The following is an 18183-nucleotide window of genomic DNA, read 5'->3' as shown; positions in this document are numbered from 1 at the left end:
TTTTTACATTGTTGCAAACTGATATGTGACATGTATTATTGCCAAATTAACATGTAAAACAGGCAACAAACAAAATCCAACAACAAAATGTTTTTTTCCTTTTTTTTAGCTAAACAGGTTGGGCTCAAAACAGAGGGGGCCCTGCCCCACCTGCCCTGAACGACGGGTCGCCACTGTGTTGTTCAGGGATTTCCAAATACCATTTGAGTGTGTTGATGTTTTGTAGTACTAAACAGCTGTGTTTGTTTTTGCCTCAAGGCAACTGTGGACCAGACCCAGGCAGACCCTGTCCCCCATGTGATTGTCTCAGCCCCACATGAGCCAAACATCCAAGTGTTTTCTTCCAGGACTGATCAGGTGACAAGACATGATGCCAAAACTGAAGATTTACACAAACAGGGTCCATCTGACACTCCATGGAGCCCAGACCCCAGCAGTGGAGCAAGTTCCCATATGTCAAACCGCACTAGTGTGGGTGAAAGCGGGAGTGCTCCTAACAATAATGTCTCACCCACAGTCAACCTCGGCCTGATGACAGTAACCACAGAAAGTGAGAAAGAGAAGGTAATGCATGTGGATGAGAAGGGCATTGGAAGTGTCTATGAGACACAAAATAAATGTTCTTGTGCTTTTGAGGAGAAAGGAGAGAAAGGTGATGTCAAAGCAGAGAATCAACCATGTCCCACTTTAAATGTGAGTGTTTTAGAGGAGAGGAGAGAGAAGATACATATCAAGGAGATTCATTTCAAAAGTTTGCTCCCAGAGAGTTCAGAGAATGATGGTCAAAATACACCAGAGGAATGCCCTCCTGTGGCAGGGGGGGACCAATATCTCAACATAAAAGAGAATTCTACCTTAGCTTTGGAGGAAAGTCTTGAATGTGCCTTAAAAGTGGAATATACTCCTGCTTTGGAGAAAAGTTTTGTGGACAGTTCATTTGGCAACCTGAAGATACAAGAACAGGTGGCACCTATTATGCAGAAAATGTCTGAGCAAAAGGATGTGAACTTAGAGAGAAACGAAGTGCCGACCCGCACTATTGAGAGACATGTTGAAACAGAAGAAAAGGTGACTGAAATAAAGGTGGAAGTGCTGGGTGAATCTCAGATCCACTCAGAGACCCAGCCTGTGAAAGGCGCTGTCATTGTGTCCCCTGTGCCACCAGTGTCAGCATCAGTTACCAGCCCAGAGGCTAATTCCACTCATCTGGGTGGATACTTTGGAAATGTACCACCGATTAGAATGGTAGATTCTGCTCTTAGAATCCCAGAAATCAAAATAATTGTGCCAGAACAACAGATAAAAGAAGAGCAAATGATTATACCAAATATAGAGATTATGGAAGCAGAAGTCAAAGAGCCTACACAGCCATCGATACCTATTACACCCAATGAACCTTCATCAGAGACAGACATTTTCCAAAAGGATGTTGCAAATGATGTGTCAGGCATAATGATAGCAGAAAACAGCTCAGCTTTTACCCCAGTGGTTATAGATGTGACACCCACTCAAGAAAGTATGTGGAATGATGAAATCATCCGACCAACAGAGAAATTGCAGGAAGTTCCACAACCAGTTGAAGAGGCAAAAACACCTACGGCAGAGCAGTCAACTAACATAAAGAATGAGTGGCTCACAAAGACGTTAATTCCTGCAATAAATGTTTCCTATACTGATGACAGTAAACTCAGGAAAATAGATCATGAATATTCACATGTCAAGCCCCACGTCTTAGATAGAGGAAAGCCAAAGGAAGCACCCAGTGTGCCTCTGCGTGTGGTCCCTCCTATTTCTGAAAGCAAGGAGCTTCCTAAAAATGAGAATAAAGAATCAGAATCATTGGCGGATATGCTCAGGGGGGTCAAGAGTGATTTTGAAAATGTTACTTCCTATGAGTCTGACAAAACCCATAGTGAGCCACAGAAACAGACTATAGAAACAAAGGAACAGAGTATGATAGACAACATCCCATCTGTGTCATATAAAGCCTTAATGCTAACAGAAGTAACAACAATGCAAAAAGCTGGGGACATCAGTTTTACTGAAACTGAAAAAGTAAAACCACTCAAAGAGTCAAGGATAGAGTCTTACATCATTGGCGATGAACCAAGAGAAAGAAACCCTATTGAAAGGCTTGCTGTCAAACCCCCAACACCCCCCAGGAGTCCCAGCAGTCTCCGCAGGCTCACGTCAAGGACTCCCCCTGCCATTACTGTGGATGACCCTCTTAACAGTGAGAAGGCAGTATCGGAGCAGAGTGTTGGAGACACCCCAACGTCCTCCCTGTCCTGTGAGAGCAGCCCCAGGCTGAAAAGAAGGGACAGTCTGACCCTAATCCGCTCTGCCACGCCCGAAGAGCTGGCCTCTGGAGCTCGCCGCAAGATCTTCATCCCCAGGGAGGGAGAAGGGGTTGGGGTAGTGGTGGCACTGGGTGTGGGTGGTAGTCCGCTGGACACCCAGGTCAAGAAGGAGGCTCCATATATGTCACCCAGTCAGGCTCGCAGGGCAGCATTCCTGCAGGCCCCAGCAGGATTACAGACCCCACCGCTGGAGAGACGGTCCCCTCTTTTGAGCCGTAGGAAGGCCACCCTGGAGGTGCCCAAAGTTGTGGAAGAGATCAGCACTGAGGAGCCAGAGAGCCCCAAGACTGAGGTCAAACCTCCTGAGAAGGAGAAGCAGAACCCATTCAAAGGTAAAACAATAAAATAGGACAAGTAGGAGATTGAGTTTGATTTTAAATTAGTTAGTTGTTTTACATTAACACAATATTGTTGTTTTGCTCATCTCTTGGTGTTGCTAACTCAGGGACTGTACAGTAGACACGTGTCTCCTATCAGGGTGGGCTGATCAGGAAGCTTCCACAGGAGGAAGTGAAAACATTAGAGAGTATCATGTACAGTATATCTTTACCTTGTTGTCCCCCCTCCCTCTCCCACCAGCTCCTCAGGTTATCCGTAAGATCAGGGGAGAGCCTTTCCCAGATGCCTCAGGACACTTGAAGCTCTGGTGCCAGTTCTTCAACGTGCTCAGTGACTCCACCATCAAGTGGTACAGGGACGAGGAAGAGATAGTAGAGGTGAAAAGAAGGTAAATCTCTAGGCAATCTCCCATCCCAGAGTTTACAGTATCTGCTTGCAATACAATCTAGTGGTGAAATATCATTTATACTCAACCTGATCAAAGCCATTATGTAGTTACAGTGTTAGACACCAGCCCTCTGAAAACAGTTGCTTTGTAAAGTCATTCTGTAAACATGAATTAATAGCCCAATAGACTGGTTAATCTGAGCCATATGCTATATTTGAAGGACTAATGTTGTGAAGATGAACAGCCTTTAATTATACCAGCGTGGCCATCACACAGTCATGGCATTCTTTCATTCTCACTCGGAGAGGTATCCAGCTCATGTGACCAGGGAGTCCACCCAGCTCTGAGCCTTACTGTGACGCAAGGCCAGACACAGCCACTGTAAACTGAGACACTCTATTTCGCAATCACCATGGGACATTAAAGTCTAGATCTGTTCTATTGGCTGCTGGGTCAGCAAAATCTCCCCTCGCCAAGCACGGCACGCAGCACTACTGTCTCTCTCAGTCTCACAGTGACCTCTTGTGGAGGTGAATACGATATTGAATATGCCGTGAGCGTATGCCTTGTGTCATGTCAACCTGTTTATTTTCCTTTATTTCCCAGTGGAGGAGATGAAAGCCAAGTGGCGCTGGCTATCGTCCAGACATCCAGTCGAGATTGTGGAGTGTATGGCTGCTCAATCAAGAACGAATTTGGGACAGATTCCACTGACTTCCTTCTCAGCGTAGACCGTAAGTGATGTCAACTGAACATAATTTTGAAATATTATTTCAACTATTTTTTCCATTTGTGATTGTTTTCTCTTCTTCTGCAGTACTTTCAGAGTACTTCCTGCGGGAGGATTTAGAAGGTAAGCCTCACAGGCACTGAGAGGTTTTTAGTAGGTTTGTTGGATACCTTATAGCAATTATTCTAACAGTGTTACTACTCCTGTGGAGAGCTTCTGACATTCATATGGTGTTCTTTACAGTTGGAGAAGAGATGGAAATGACTCCAATGCTATTCACCAAAGGCCTAGCAGACCCGGGCTACTGGGGGGAGAAGTTATTTGGGCGCATCATGACACAGGAGGCCCACCTGGGAGAGGGCTGTGCACATAAGGCCTGCAGGGTGAAGGTTATCTATGGCCTAGACCCTGTGTTTGAGTCCGGAACCACCTGTATCATTAAATTACAAAGCCCCATCGCCTATGGGACCAAACAGGAGAGCAACCTTGCAGAGAAAAACATGGAAATTACTAAGCAAGTGAGTCTTATTGTACATGTATGTACAGTACATTTCATCACAAGAACAGCTCTACTATAGAGTTATGTAATTGCTCCGAATCTGCATTTCTGTGTTAAGCTTGAAAAAATGTACAGAAATGGTCAGCTGTAGTTTGGTATTGCAACATATGGATTGCATCTCTACTGGGTCGTATTTATTAGGCACCAAACAGAAGAAAATGGACTGAAACAGGGAGGGAAGGGACTACCTGAACTTTAGTTTTCTGTTGCAAAACATTTTGCTACGGTGTGCCTTAATGCATATGACCCTGGTCTTGTGGTGTTATCGAATAATAGCTTTCGGGTACTAAGTCAGAGACTGAGTCCAGGGTTCATACCAATGCATAACCGCCGTTGATTGGTGTAACAATTGAATTGAAGAGCCTCAGTGTAGAGAAAACGCATATGGCATATCTTCACATTTTGTCTCACCAGGAGTGCAAAATCCAAAACACAGTTCGAGAGTATTGCAAAATCTTTGCAGCTGAGGCGAGGGTGATTGAAAACTTTGGCTTTTCACTGGAGTAAGTAATATAATGACTGCAATGTATATTTTGATAATTAAAACATGTTCTTTTTATCAATACACAATAGTATGAGTAAATTGAGGACAAAAAACAGCTGAATATGATTATGTAATTCTTTCCCTGCACGTGCTAACACCTTTGTTTTTCTGCATCTTTACACAGAGTGAGCCCTCTCTATCTGGTGTACCGCCCTGCCAACTCTGTCCCTTACGCCACTGTGGAGGCTGACCTGAAGGGCATCTTCCTTAAGTACTGTATGATGGATGCCAAAGGCAGGCTGATCACCAGAGCCACCTCAGAGGTGGAAATGAAATGCTGCTCCTTCCAGCATTGGATCCACCAATGGACAAACGGCAACTTACTGGTCACTGGGCTGGAGGGTAAGAAAGATTAGCAGACAGGGTCATTCCCAAAAAGATGAACAAAGTCAGTTCAAATAACAATATGATCCATGTACTTTGTTTCTTTCAGGTGTTGGACCGAAGATCACTAAAGTTAGAATCGTCACAAAATCAAAGGGGTTTGTATAGCGAAATATCAGAATAATATATTTAGGTTGTCATATGGAAATACCTATTGATGCTAGTATTTGAAGTAGGTCTGTACTGTGTTAATGTTTTACCAGTTGGTCCACATCATTTTATCCAACTCTTAGTTATGAAATTACTTCTGCATTGCAGGTATCAAGGCCTTACAGATGATGGTTATCCTAAGGTGTTTGAGCAGTTCCTGACCCAGCATCAGTGTAACTACTACTGTGGGCTCCTCAGCCTGAGAACTCTGAAGCCCATGGACACCCTGCAGCAGCCCCCCAAGATCAAAGGCTCCCGGAGCCCCTTGCTCGGCAGGAAGTTAGGCTCGTCCAGCCCTCAGCACAACAGGAAGTTGGGCTCATCCAGCCCCCAGCTGCAGAGAAAAGGACTGAACAGCCCCTTGACAACCAGAAAGGCCACCTCCAGCCCAAAGGTGCCTAGAAAGACTAGGGAGACAGAAGACAACCAGTCCACAGCCAAACCCAAGGCGGAGGAGAGTATCAAAGTTGTGGTATGAGGTAGCAACGTCCAAAGGGAATACATATCAAAGCAGCTTCCCTTTTTCCTTTCACGCCAACGTTCAGCTTTTTTATGTTTTCCTGTCACCCATTGCTGTATTTAGTTGGGTTGAAGCAAGGACGACCAGCATGGCCTTGAACAAAATGTTACAGAGATTGTGCCTGAAAAGTCTTCATCCAAGAAGGAGAGACAAACAGGGAGATGAGTTCAAATCTAGGGAATAGGTCACCCTAGGGGATATTTATATAACATTACTGTGAATTTCTCAATAACCATCAGTAGTAGTAAGATACTCCCCATTCTCCAGCTTTATGCTGAAATGGTTTAAGTGAGTGGAGGAGGTACAGTACCTTTAAGAAAACTTCCAGCACTAAGGAAATGGGACAGTTTTCTCTCACATCCAGTAGAGTCTTTTTCAAAAGAAGAGACTTATGAAGTGGTTGAAACAATGGTGCTGGATACAAAGCCGTGGCCGTAAGCAGAGCTCTAATAGCTTGATGCAGATGCAAGTGTAGTGAAGTGCACCAACTGCATTGTACATCTGGGATGTATAAGTCTTGGTCATTGAAATTGTTTTTGTTGAACAGTAATTGGATCTTGTTACTGTTGGTCGTATAGCATGCTCTACTTGTTTCTATTATGGCAGTATTATGTCCTTAAACTACGCATTACAGTCTTCCGAACACTGAGCAAAGACAACACTACTCTTGCCTCTTCACTGGGAATATGTTTTTGTGCACTTTTTTTGCCAAATGTTTTCTTGCCTTTTGAAAACTGCCAGGTTTTAGTAGTTCAGTTCATTTTTGTTGAACTTTGTTCAAACCCTGTAATCTGTTCATTGTAAATGAACATGTTCACATGCTTAACTCTGAACAGTACAGTAGACCGATCCCCTTAACCTGGTTCTTTAAAGGAATAGTACAGTACACCGATCCCCTTAACCTGGTTCTTTAAAGGAATAGTACAGTACACCGATCCCCTTAACCTGGTTCTTTAAAGGAATAGTACAGTACACCGATCCCCTTAACCTGGTTCTTTAAAGGAATAGTACAGTACACCGATCCCCTTAACCTGGTTCTTTAAAGGAATAGTACAGTACACCGATCCCCTTAACCTGGTTCTTTAAAGGAATAGTACAGTAGACCGATCCCCTTAACCTGGTTCTTTAAAGGAATAGTACAGTACACCGATCCCCTTAACCTGGCTCTTTAAAGGAATAGTACAGTACACCGATCCCCTTAACCTGGTTCTTTAAAGGAATAGTACAGTACACCGATCCCCTTAACCTGGTTCTTTAAAGGAATAGTACAGTACACCGATCCCCTTAACCTGGTTCTTTAAAGGAATAGTACAGTACACCGATCCCCTTAACCTGGTTCTTTAAAGGAATAGTACAGTAGACCGATCCCCTTAACCTGGTTCTTTAAAGGAATAGTACAGTAGACCGATCCCCTTAACCTGGTTCTTTAAAGGAATAGTACAGTAGACCGATCCCCTTAACCTGGTTCTTTAAAGGAATAGTACAGTACACCGATCCCCTTAACCTGGTTCTTTAAAGGAATAGTACAGTAGACCGATCCCCTTAACCTGGTTCTTTAAAGGAATAGTACAGTAGACCTATCTCCTTAACCTGGTTCTTTAAAGGAATAGTACAGTAGACCGATCCCCTTAACCTGGTTCTTTAAAGGAATAGTACAGTAGACCGATCCCCTTAACCTGGTTCTTTAAAGGAATAGTACAGTACACCGATCCCCTTAACCTGGTTCTTTAAAGGACTAGTACAGTAGACTGATCCCCTTAACCTGGTTCTTTAAAGGAATAGTACAGTACACCGATCCCCTTAACCTGGTTCTTCAAAGGAATAGTACAGTAGACCGATCCCCTTAACCTGGTTCTTCAAAGGAATAGTACAGTAGACCGATCCCCTTAACCTGGTTCTTACATTTACATTACATTTAAGTCATTTAGCAGACGCTCTTATCCAGAGCGACTTACAAATTGGTGCATTCACCTTATGACATCCAGTAGAATAGTCACTTTACAATAGTGCATCTAAATCTTAAAGGGGGGGGGGGGTGAGAAGGATTACTTATCCTATCCTAGGTATTCCTTAAAGAGGTGGGGTTTCAGGTGTCTCCGGAAGGTGGTGATTGACTCCGCTGTCCTGGCGTCGTGAGGGAGTTTGTTCCACCATTGGGGGGCCAGAGCAGCGAACAGTTTTGACTGGGCTGAGCGGGAACTGTACTTCCTCAGTGGTAGGGAGGAGAGCAGGCCAGAGGTGGATGAACGCAGTGCCCTTGTTTGGGTGTAGGACCTGATCAGAGCCTGGAGGTACTGAGGTGCAAAGGAACAGTACAGTACACTGATCCCCTTAACCTGGTTCTTTAAAGGATTAGTACAGTAGACCGATCCCCTTAACCTGGTTCTTCAAAGGAACAGTACAGTACACCGATCCCCTTAACCTGGTTCTTCAAAGGATTGACTCTTTAACTGACCTTGAGTGTTGAAGAGCAATAAAGGGATTACTGAAATAAACGCTTTAACTTTGGAATGCACATGTTTGGTGCCATTTAAATGGGTCAACTCACAAAGTGAAAGAATAAGAGCTATAATATCAGAACCATGTAGAAACTGCTTTGGACCTGGCCCATGATCACAGTAAAGCAGTAGCTTACCTCCAGCTGACTTTTGTGATTGAAAATGATATGCATTCTCAACATTCACACTTCTGGGGGAGGGGTGGGATGGGGATATTGTCACTAGTTTTGAAGCGTACAGTATGTGAATGTGTGTGTGAGTGTGTGAGTGAGTGAGAGCGTGCAAGAGGGATTAAGAGTGTTTGATATGTTGGCAGAATGCTAATGAAATTAATGTCCCTGACACTGTAATATCTGGTATGTTATGTTGTGATTTTGTACATACAATTCATGTCAAACGTTCATATTCATATTTTCACATACTGTTTATTTAGATACAATGCATAATTTGACTTACTGATTTACTCAATGCAAATAATCCACTCTTACAATTTCCAATCCTTATTTAGCACATTTCAGCATTTCTTTGCATTGATTTCCAATATATCTGTTCTCTGACTCTTTGAATGAAAGAGTGAATCTTTAGAACTAAATAACTATATTTATCATAAATAAAATTGTAAAAACCCGTTAAAGGATTTGTTTTATCTGTACAAGCTTGATCTTCATTTTGTAATCTCTGGATGGAGTTTAATCTACATTACTTATAGTATAAATATATACAATCAAATGTGAAAAAAAGTTATGAAACATAATATATACTGAAAATATATACTGAAAATACAAAGAGCTGATCTACTCACTGGTAATTAACACATAAAATGACTTACAGGAAGACCTAGTTACAAACTGCATAATCAAAGAGATTACAGCAGTTCGTAAAGTACAAAGTGGCGTTGGTCACCGTGCTCCAGGAGCCCTCAAATGAGATGGTCCCATTGTTCACAGTGCTGCAACAAAGTATTAGGTTAGATTTGGAGAATGATCTGTAGAGAAACATGTTATATCCAGCTCCTAACCCCTCTTTCACTGTTGTACTTATTCAAACCTACCTTCCAAAGAGATCAGTACAGCAGTTTTTTAGGTCTATATTTGTGGTGTTGAAAAAGGACGTCCCGAAAACATCCAAACAGTCAAGAGGAGGAACAAAGAGAATACCTGGAGAGGTCACAAAGAAACAAAGTAAACATTATGCTCCTGCACTCCTGCACATACTAATCTAAAAATAAACGTATGAGATGACACATCCAGGAGAGGGCAGATGATGAGGAAACTGATATTAAGAACAGTTTTGAAGTGAAAATAAGCACAGACCTGCAATACAGGCATTAATCAGAGACACACAGGTCCCAGTGAACAGGGCTCTCAATACCAAAGAGGAGACGTCGGCTCTTCTGGATGGGCATATGGAGGCTATAAAGTAACATCACAAAATACAGAAATTGTTAAAAATATATTCTGATGGATGGCAACACATGGAGAAAGATAAGGTGGTACAAAGTGTGGAATCTTATACTCACAAAGGCCTCCAATTACGATCCCCAGTGAGCTGAAATTGGCAAATCCGCACAGAGCAAAAGTGGAGATGATCTCTGATCTGACCTGTAAATGTAGAAACTCAGTACATTAGAAGATTGTGCTACAACTGTAATGTGATTGTCTCACCTAGCTATCTTTATTTTATTTGAATGAACCTTTATTTAACTAGGCAAGTCAATTAAGAAAAAATACATATTTTTACAATGAAGGCCTACCCCAGCCAAACCCTAACACAGACGATGACGGGCCAATTGTGCGCCGCCCTATGGGACTCAGAATCACGGTCGGTTATTATACAGCCTGGAATCAAACCAGGGTCTGTAGTGACACCTCTAGCACTGACATGCAGTGCCTAAGACCGCTGCGCCACTCGGGAGCCCTTAAGTTGAATGCTCTAACTGTAAGTCGCTCTGGATAAAAGTGTCTGTTAAATGACTAAAATGTAAGATACACTTACAGAGCATCAAAGAAACTTCCATAGTACACAGGTCAATACAAAGGGTCTTACACATGTGGAGGAATGGTTCACCTAGGGGTCATGATGGGGGCTGTACCAAATGTTTGATGTATTATAATAATAGATTATGCTTATGTTGTATTAAGAGGTATAGGAGTTATAAGACCCCTCCCTCATTACATTTACAGGGTCCTAGACTACAGATTAACAATATTGTTCCACAGTTGTTTTCTAGTCTATCTGCCTCTTATAAAGAAAGAAACGTTCTGAGAAATGTGTGACTGAGACAGAACTCTGCAGGGGAGTGTAAGAGATAAGAGACAAGTCAGACATTCCACAATTAATCAACTTGTGGAGTGGACATTTACTGCCTAGGCCTTAGAAAACACTGGAACTATTGTATCTCTCTTGCAAGTTTATATAGCTGTGTATGCATGAGCTTGGTCTGATGAGTAGAAGGTAACGATGTATGCAGTGACATCACTAGGGATGGACTTCAGGTTTAATAAAATAACTTGGGACCTTTTCTATTTTGCAGAACTTACTCGGAAACATGCGTGCTATGTACCTGTTGTCAACTTCTGTCTGCAATTGCATTAATAAAGTATTTTGAATGATTTAATTAAAGCTATTGTCATAATGCTAATTTCACCAATGAGCCAATGATTGACAAGGAACAAGGAACGAACCCCAACAGTGACCAAATCCACGTTTTGGGAATAATCAGTAATACTACAGTATGCATGTACAGTAGTATTTATGATTTTATGCACATAATAACTTCCAATAAGCACATACAGTATTTGTACACTAATTATAAGAGTGGGGAAAGCATACGCACAGAGATCCATTGCCTCTCATCGCCAATAATTTCATCCAGACCGTTGACTCTGTTACTCTTCAACTCTGACAGCTTCTGATATGCCAGAAACTCATTGAGGAAGAGCTTGGTGCCGATGAGTTCCGCTACTATGAAACTCTCTTCAAATGGTATCCCCATCATGAAGGCCACAGGCATGAACACATAGGAACAGATTATCTATGGGTGCAAAGTGCAGCAAGAGCAAGGGTCAATCAATAATGGGGTTAATAGTTTCCAGTACATAAAGTATAAACTTTAGATATTCTAATCTGAATTATTTTACACATTTCGATGATTTGGACATCTTACCAAGGCACAATAAATAATTATCATATCTTATTTTGTGATGTGCACAATTATTCAGCCATGCATCACACGCGTTAAATAAAAAAATGCCAAAGCATGTCCATCACTCATCACGAAGTACTGGGTTAGTCATGGGTGTCAAGACAGAAGGATCTTTGAATGTGGGATTAAGGTATGTGGAGCTGCCTGGAGCATACCTCAAATGTGATAGAGGGAAATCCCACCAGGCCTCCCAGCCAGCCAAGAGATGCATTGATGAATGCCAGTATCGCAAGGAATGCAATCAAGTTGGCAGCTATATTAGCAACAAGGCCTATTGATGTAGATGCTCCACTGCTAGCTGCTTCCAAAACGTTCTGTTCATCACTGGGGAGTTAAGACAGCCCAATATGAACCACAGAAAGTCTATTATATATACAACAAAATGCAGAGGAATGTAAAAAAAATTGGTAAATGGCAAACACATACACACAAACACAAAACACAAAAACACATACCCACAAGCCACTTTGATATTTTCCTCTGATGTAAATTTGCTCTCTTCTGTCTCCGGATAGGACAGCTTGGAGATTGCCAAGGCACATGGGGCAGCCATTACAGAGGCAGATATCATAGAGGATGCATCAATCTGTGGGGCATTGAGCAATCTCAATCTCACATAACGATGAAGATCAGTTATGTTACAATTAACTGAGACAAAATATGAAAAACTGGGTGCATTGGAGGGATGACTCTTTGGTCTTACCCCAAATGAGATGAATGCACCCATCACACTTCCTGCAATGGTGGCAAAGCCTCCAACCATGACAGCATGCACTTCAGATTTGGTCATGTCCATCAAATAGGGGCGAATCAGCAATGGCGCTTCAGTCTGATGAAGAAAACATTATAAAGAGGAATGCTTTAATAAAGAATTCTACACAGCAAGTGGATAGAATCAGCTAAGCCTAACCAAGTTGATTTAATGTTTAACTTCACATTTAAAAAAAAATAATGATTTGAACAATTCATTTGAATCGATTAATTTACAAAAGAATTTGATGTAATGACCGATTACCATACAAATATTTTTAAACAGCTGAAGCAAGCACACACATTTTCTACAGGAAATGTACCTTTTTTAGTTTAGCCATATTTATCTTACCTTAGAAGTTTTTAATTGAATTGCAATGTCCCATAAATTGAATGCCCAAATCAACTTGAAGTATCTACAAAACAAGTTTTGCAGCCACATAATCCAAAACGAAGGCTAGCTAAAAAATGTATTCCTAAAATGACTGTTCGCAATAAACAAATGAATACTTTGATTCACATGATTTGAGCAGTCATGGTGGACTGAATTATGTGAATCAAATGAATCATTTGTTAGTTTGTTAAGATTTTACTGTGTTAGAGTTCATATAAGGAAATCAGTCAATTGAAATACATTTGTTAGGCCCTCATCTATGGATTTCACATCACTGGGAATACAGATATGCATCTCTTGGTCACAGATATATATTTTGTAAAAGGTAGGTGTATGGATCAGAAAACCAGTCAGTATCTGGTGTGAACACCATTTGCCTCATGTAGCACGTCACATCTCCTCCACATAGAGTTGATCAGGTTGTTGGATGTGGCCTGTGGAATGTTGTCCCACTCCTCTTCAATGACTGTCGCTGGATATTTTTTTATTTAACCCTCATTTAACAAGGCAAGTCAGTTAAGAACAAATTCTTATTTACAATGATGGCCTGGGAACAGTGGGTTAACTGCCTTATTCAGGAGAGAATGACAGATTTTTACCTTGTCAGCTCGGGGATTCGATCTAGCAACCTTTCAGTTACTGGCCCAATACTACAATCACTAGGCTACCTGCTGCCCCGATATTGGTGGGAACTGGAACACACTGTTGTACATGTCGATCCAGAGCATCCCTAACATGCTAAATGAGTGATGTCTGGTGAGTATGCAGGCTATGGAATAACTGGGACATTTTCAGCTTCCAGGAATTGTGTTCAGATCCTTGCGACATGGGAATGTGCATTATCATGCTGAAACATGAGGTGAAGGAGGCGGATGAATTGTACGACATTGGGCTTCAGGATCTCGTCACAGTATCTCTGTGCATTCAAATTGCCATTGGTAAAATCCAATTATGTTCGTTGTCCGTAGCTTATGCCAGACCATATCATAACCCCACCGCCACCATGGGGCACTCTGTTCACAACGTTGACATCAGCAAACCGCTTGCCCAAACGACGCAGTCTGCCATTTGCCCGGTACAGTTGAAACCGGGATTCATCTGTGAAGAGCACACTTCTCCAGCATGCCAGTGTCTATCGAAAATTAGGATTTGCACAAGAAAGTGAGTTGCGATGCCGAACTGCAGTCAGGTCAAGACCCTGGTGAGGATGACAAGCCCGCAGATGAGCTTCCCTGAGATGGTTTCTGACAGTTGGTGCAGAAATTCTTCGGTTGTGCAATGCCACAGTTTCATCAACTGCCTGGGTGGCTGGTGTCAGACAATCTCGCAGGGGGGAAGAAGCCGGGTGTGGAGGTCCTGGGCTGGCGTGGTTACACGTGGTCTGCGGTTGTGAGGCCGGTTGGAAATACTTGTGAGGCCGGTTGCAAATTCTCTAAAACGACCTTGTTCGAGAAAATAACATTACATTCTCTGGCAACAACTCTGGTAGACATTCCTGCAGTCAGTATGCCAATTGCACGCTCCCTCAAAACTATCCGTGGCATTGTGTTGTGAGAAAACAAATATATATTTTAGAGTGGCCTTTTATTGTCCACAGCACAATGTGCTAAATCCCCTTGAGTTCTCAAGGGATAATTAGGGGGTTACCCTGACCAGGACTCAAACTGTGGTCCCTGAGACTGTCATTCCAAAACCCTTATTTAAAAGGCTAAAATCTCTTGGTCACTAGGTGTTTACTAAGGTTGTTTAGTAAACTAAGGTTGTTTACTAAGGTTGTTTAGTATTTTTACAATTTGTATTGTATTTTGTCATGTTTCATTTTTATTCGCTCGCCTCACTTTTCAAAAAATGTAATCTGTTAAACAGTAAATCAACTTTGTATGTCCTAATCCTCATCAATATTACTTTGTAAGACATTGTGAAGTGTAAACATCACTTAGTGTAATTACTACAATGGTGTTATCTTCAGTATATGTATCCTCCAATAATTCTAATATTAAAGTAGGAACTGAAATACCCTCGACCACAAACAGGCAAATGTACCTGTCCAACAAATATGTTGCCTGCAACACTCAAGGTCTCAGTGGGTGAGGTTCCCATCGTTATCTGCATTACCCATGCGATCTGAAAGGGGAAAAACACATGGCTTCTTGTTAACATAAATCATACAGTACACACACAAACCTAGAGCCATATGTATATGACTGTGCCCAAACCTAACACAGAAGCTTCATTTTCTGCTTAATGTTTGAAGGTCTCTTACCTTAATGATGAGCCATTGCATTATTCCAAGGAAATAAAGAACTGACATCACACTGCTGAAGAATATCACAATGGGCAAAGCCTGGAGAAGGAACAGGGACATATATTGATCAATCCTGGATTCATTATCAAATAAATAAAGTTTCTAGTACATCTACTGAACTATTGCTCACTGACCTGAAATGCGAAGATGTCGGATACTAGTGGTCCAAAAACAAATGATGACCCGTGTTTTGTGTAGTTCAAGAATATCTGAAATTTTTAAAACGAGGGAAAATATGATTGTCTTCTCATTTGTATTCATGTCAACAATGAGGCTCATAGTTTGTCATTCCATGCAACTAGCTACAATTGTTACTTACATAATACTGTCTCAAATCAATGGTTAAGACAAAATAGCAGTTTTAGATTAGAGAGTCTGCCAGGTTGCAGTTGTAAATGAGAACTTGTTCTCAACTGGCCTACCTGGTTAAATAAAGGTGAAATAGTTTTTAAAAAAGTTGTTGTAGATAGCTTCATGGGCCATCTATGAGATTTCACTGTGCCTCATAAAAGAGGGACCTCCCAAGATACAAGGACAATTTCCAGGTAGTTAAGGTTTACTACTTTAAGATAAGGAGATAAGGAGCACTTCAGCAACAAGGATACCTGCACTTGCTCTCCAAGCCATTGGAAGGCTGTGAGTCCTGTCTCTGTCCTTATGACAAACAGTCCGATACAGAATTGTAAACCAAGACCCCAAAAAACTGACCTCCATGCCACCTGAAACAGAGACAAACAAACACACTTGACATACTATTCAAACAATGTTTGGTTATGTATTATTGTTTAACAAGTGATTCTCCATAAATTGGTGAGTCAATGGAAGGAATTATTAGGCGTAACTGGTAAAAGACATACAAGGCCAAACAAAGGAAGTCCACAGCAAATTCAAAGTCTAAAGAAAACAGTCATAGATAAGCGGTTATAACCAATCATGTGTTATTACAGGTAGACATGCATTATGGGAAAGCCTGGCCACTCTCATCCTGTGATGGGATCGGAGCGATTTGCTGTGATGTTAAGCTTACCTCTGTCCTGTGGGCTGAGAAGATGAAAATGACTAGAATGAACATGCAGACGCCTCCAAATGAGATGAGCTGCTCTGGTCGCTGGCTTGTGTCCACAACGAGCCAAGTCACTAGCAGGACCAGCACCGCAACAACGAAAACTCTAAAGAACCCACAACAGACTCTCAGTCAACAGAGGAAAATACACTCACCAAATGAATTCATTTTCTCAGACCATTTAAAGTGTCCATATGAAATAGCTTCTTACCCTATTATCCATCCCCGGAAATTGTTGTAGCATCTTTGAGCTGGTATGAAACATTTGGTTATGCTATCTCCATGGTATGTCTTCACAAGGTCATAGGCTTTGGAGACAACTGCCAAACTGGTGAGGACCACAAGGGCAATGGACCTCTCAAAGTCTAATATGCATGCTGTGATGAAGTATGCCACATAGCCTGTGATATAGAAACAAAGGTAATATCAAAACAGCATCACATTGTTGTGATACGAAATTGTCAGGGGACTGATTCTTAGAACATTTCACTTTCATGGAATAATTCATAGGATAATTCATAGGATAATTCATAGGATAATTCATGGGATAATTCATAGGATAGTGTACAATTTTCTCATTCAGTCTAGTTTTATTTTCTGGTGTTTGCACAAAAGGCGACACCTATATCTAGCAATGAGTTTGTAAATTAGAAGCCCAATAAGTACATTTCTTAGGGTTAAATTCAAATAAAATACCTGCTCCGAGCAAGCCCAGTACAATGTATTTGATGGTTTTGGCATGAGCTTTAAAGTAATCCTCTGTGGCATTAATAGGCTTGGAAACCTTACTAAAGAACCAATCAAAGAACAGGTTAGTTACCATGGCATATTACAAACAACAATTCTTATATTTATCTAATAATCAACAAAGACATTACAACTTGTATTTTTTTTCTGCACAATAGCTTGACGTGGCATCAGGTAATTGTATTTATATTGGGAGATTTCTCTTATTATGAGTTCATAAACATGAAGAGGACTTCATGAAATAGGATAGCTCAAGATAAAAGCAGGGACAAGAAGATTATCTGAGGTTGGAATTTAATCAAATAAACACATTGCAGAAAAATGGTTTTGTCTCTCGCTCTGCACAATGTACAGAACATTTACTGATACTAATAACAACATGTTATTGAGTGGGTGAGACGAAACTAAACTAATTTTGATTTGAGTCAAACTTTTGCAGTGAAGTACTGTAGTGTAATTGTGTTCTACATCCCTGCAACGAGGTGTTGATTAAATCTGTTTCTCAGAATCAACATTCAAAACGTTATGCTGATGTGTATGCTGATGTGTGTACACCACAATAAACACTACAAACTTTAGCCCTTTAGTTTGATTGGCATACCTTAAATATAATCCCAATCCTTTTCTTGAGTGCTCCTCTTTGAAACTGCTTCTGTTACTAACTGAAATGCTATCCCCCTGAGAGGAATGAAGTGTCTGTTTATTCATCAATTCACATACTGTACATGTTGAAAAATGTAAGCATGCAATTTTTTCTTTATACATACCTGTGTTTCAAATCCCTCATTGACCACCCCATTAACATGAGACAGAACTTTAAGCGGTGTACCAGTGTCTTCTGCTGAAAAAGAGAGGTAAAGTTTAGTCATTTGTATCAGCTGTTAGAAAAACAATGTTCACCACACTCAATGGAGCCAAAAACGTCACATCTTAAATCTATTTCCTCTGTGAAACACTGAGATTCTAGCACCCAGGGAGGGCGAAAGCATTCAAACACTATCCTCATGGTCATCTTGTGGAAAAAAGTCCTCAAAAACACACCATCTGTTCAAAACTTCCTTAAACGTTCAATTCAGGAAAACAGGAATGCCAATAACTTACTCATTGTGAGTGCTGCTAGTCTGTGTGACGAATACTATGTTGCAAAATACTGTGTCGGGACATATACACTGCCCTCCTTGAGAAATCTTATCATAAATTAACAGACAAGTTCAAGAGGAGCTTTAATCAGTTTCTCAGGCAGTCCT

General features: G+C 41.3%; 2 protein-coding genes across 3 annotated transcripts in view; one reads left to right on the top strand and one right to left on the bottom strand.

Moving 5' to 3' along the window:
* Positions 1-9101, top strand: part of alpk3a (alpha-kinase 3a) — a 22296-nt gene extending 13195 nt beyond the window's left edge. Inside the window, exons 6-14 of the mRNA XM_035791121.2 lie at positions 259-2692; positions 2940-3087; positions 3694-3821; positions 3905-3940; positions 4061-4335; positions 4791-4879; positions 5045-5262; positions 5354-5402; positions 5563-9101. Coding sequence (XP_035647014.1) covers positions 259-2692; positions 2940-3087; positions 3694-3821; positions 3905-3940; positions 4061-4335; positions 4791-4879; positions 5045-5262; positions 5354-5402; positions 5563-5932 — 3747 coding nt within the window. The 3' untranslated portion in view covers positions 5933-9101. The remainder of the gene's footprint in view (positions 1-258; positions 2693-2939; positions 3088-3693; positions 3822-3904; positions 3941-4060; positions 4336-4790; positions 4880-5044; positions 5263-5353; positions 5403-5562) is intronic.
* slc28a1 (solute carrier family 28 member 1) lies at positions 8777-18183 on the bottom strand. 2 transcript variants are annotated; one of them, XM_052465785.1, is made up of 18 exons: positions 18038-18183; positions 17704-17774; positions 17538-17614; positions 16886-16977; positions 16401-16590; positions 16154-16295; positions 15732-15845; positions 15261-15335; positions 15085-15165; positions 14865-14945; positions 12381-12506; positions 12133-12263; positions 11833-12001; positions 11309-11506; positions 9992-10073; positions 9786-9884; positions 9524-9629; positions 8777-9421 (listed from the first exon to the last, which is right to left on the bottom strand). In XM_052465785.1, the coding sequence occupies exons 1-18, from the start codon at positions 18039-18041 to the stop codon at positions 9310-9312; spliced, it is 1950 nt and encodes a 649-aa protein (XP_052321745.1). In that variant the 5' UTR covers positions 18042-18183; the 3' UTR covers positions 8777-9309. The 2 variants fall into 2 exon arrangements, with proteins under 2 accessions (XP_052321745.1, XP_052321744.1); XM_052465784.1 differs by having other exon boundaries at positions 17704-17777; positions 18038-18143.

The sequence above is a fragment of the Oncorhynchus keta genome, chromosome 17 (assembly GCF_023373465.1).
Source record: "Oncorhynchus keta strain PuntledgeMale-10-30-2019 chromosome 17, Oket_V2, whole genome shotgun sequence".
NCBI classification, from domain to species: domain Eukaryota; kingdom Metazoa; phylum Chordata; class Actinopteri; order Salmoniformes; family Salmonidae; genus Oncorhynchus; species Oncorhynchus keta.
The sequence above is the reverse complement of the archived record's forward strand: the minus strand, read 5'-3'. Positions and strand labels throughout refer to the sequence as shown.

Excerpts from the sequence above, each read along its gene's own strand:
- slc28a1 (XM_052465784.1), bottom strand. Across the intron at positions 12,002-12,132 it reads AATATCAAAGTGGCTTGTGG|TGATGAACAGAACGTTTTGG; the intron begins GTATGTGTTTTT and ends TTAACTCCCCAG. Across the intron at positions 10,074-11,308 it reads ATGAGAGGCAATGGATCTCT|GTCAGATCAGAGATCATCTC; the intron begins GTGCGTATGCTT and ends CTACATTTACAG.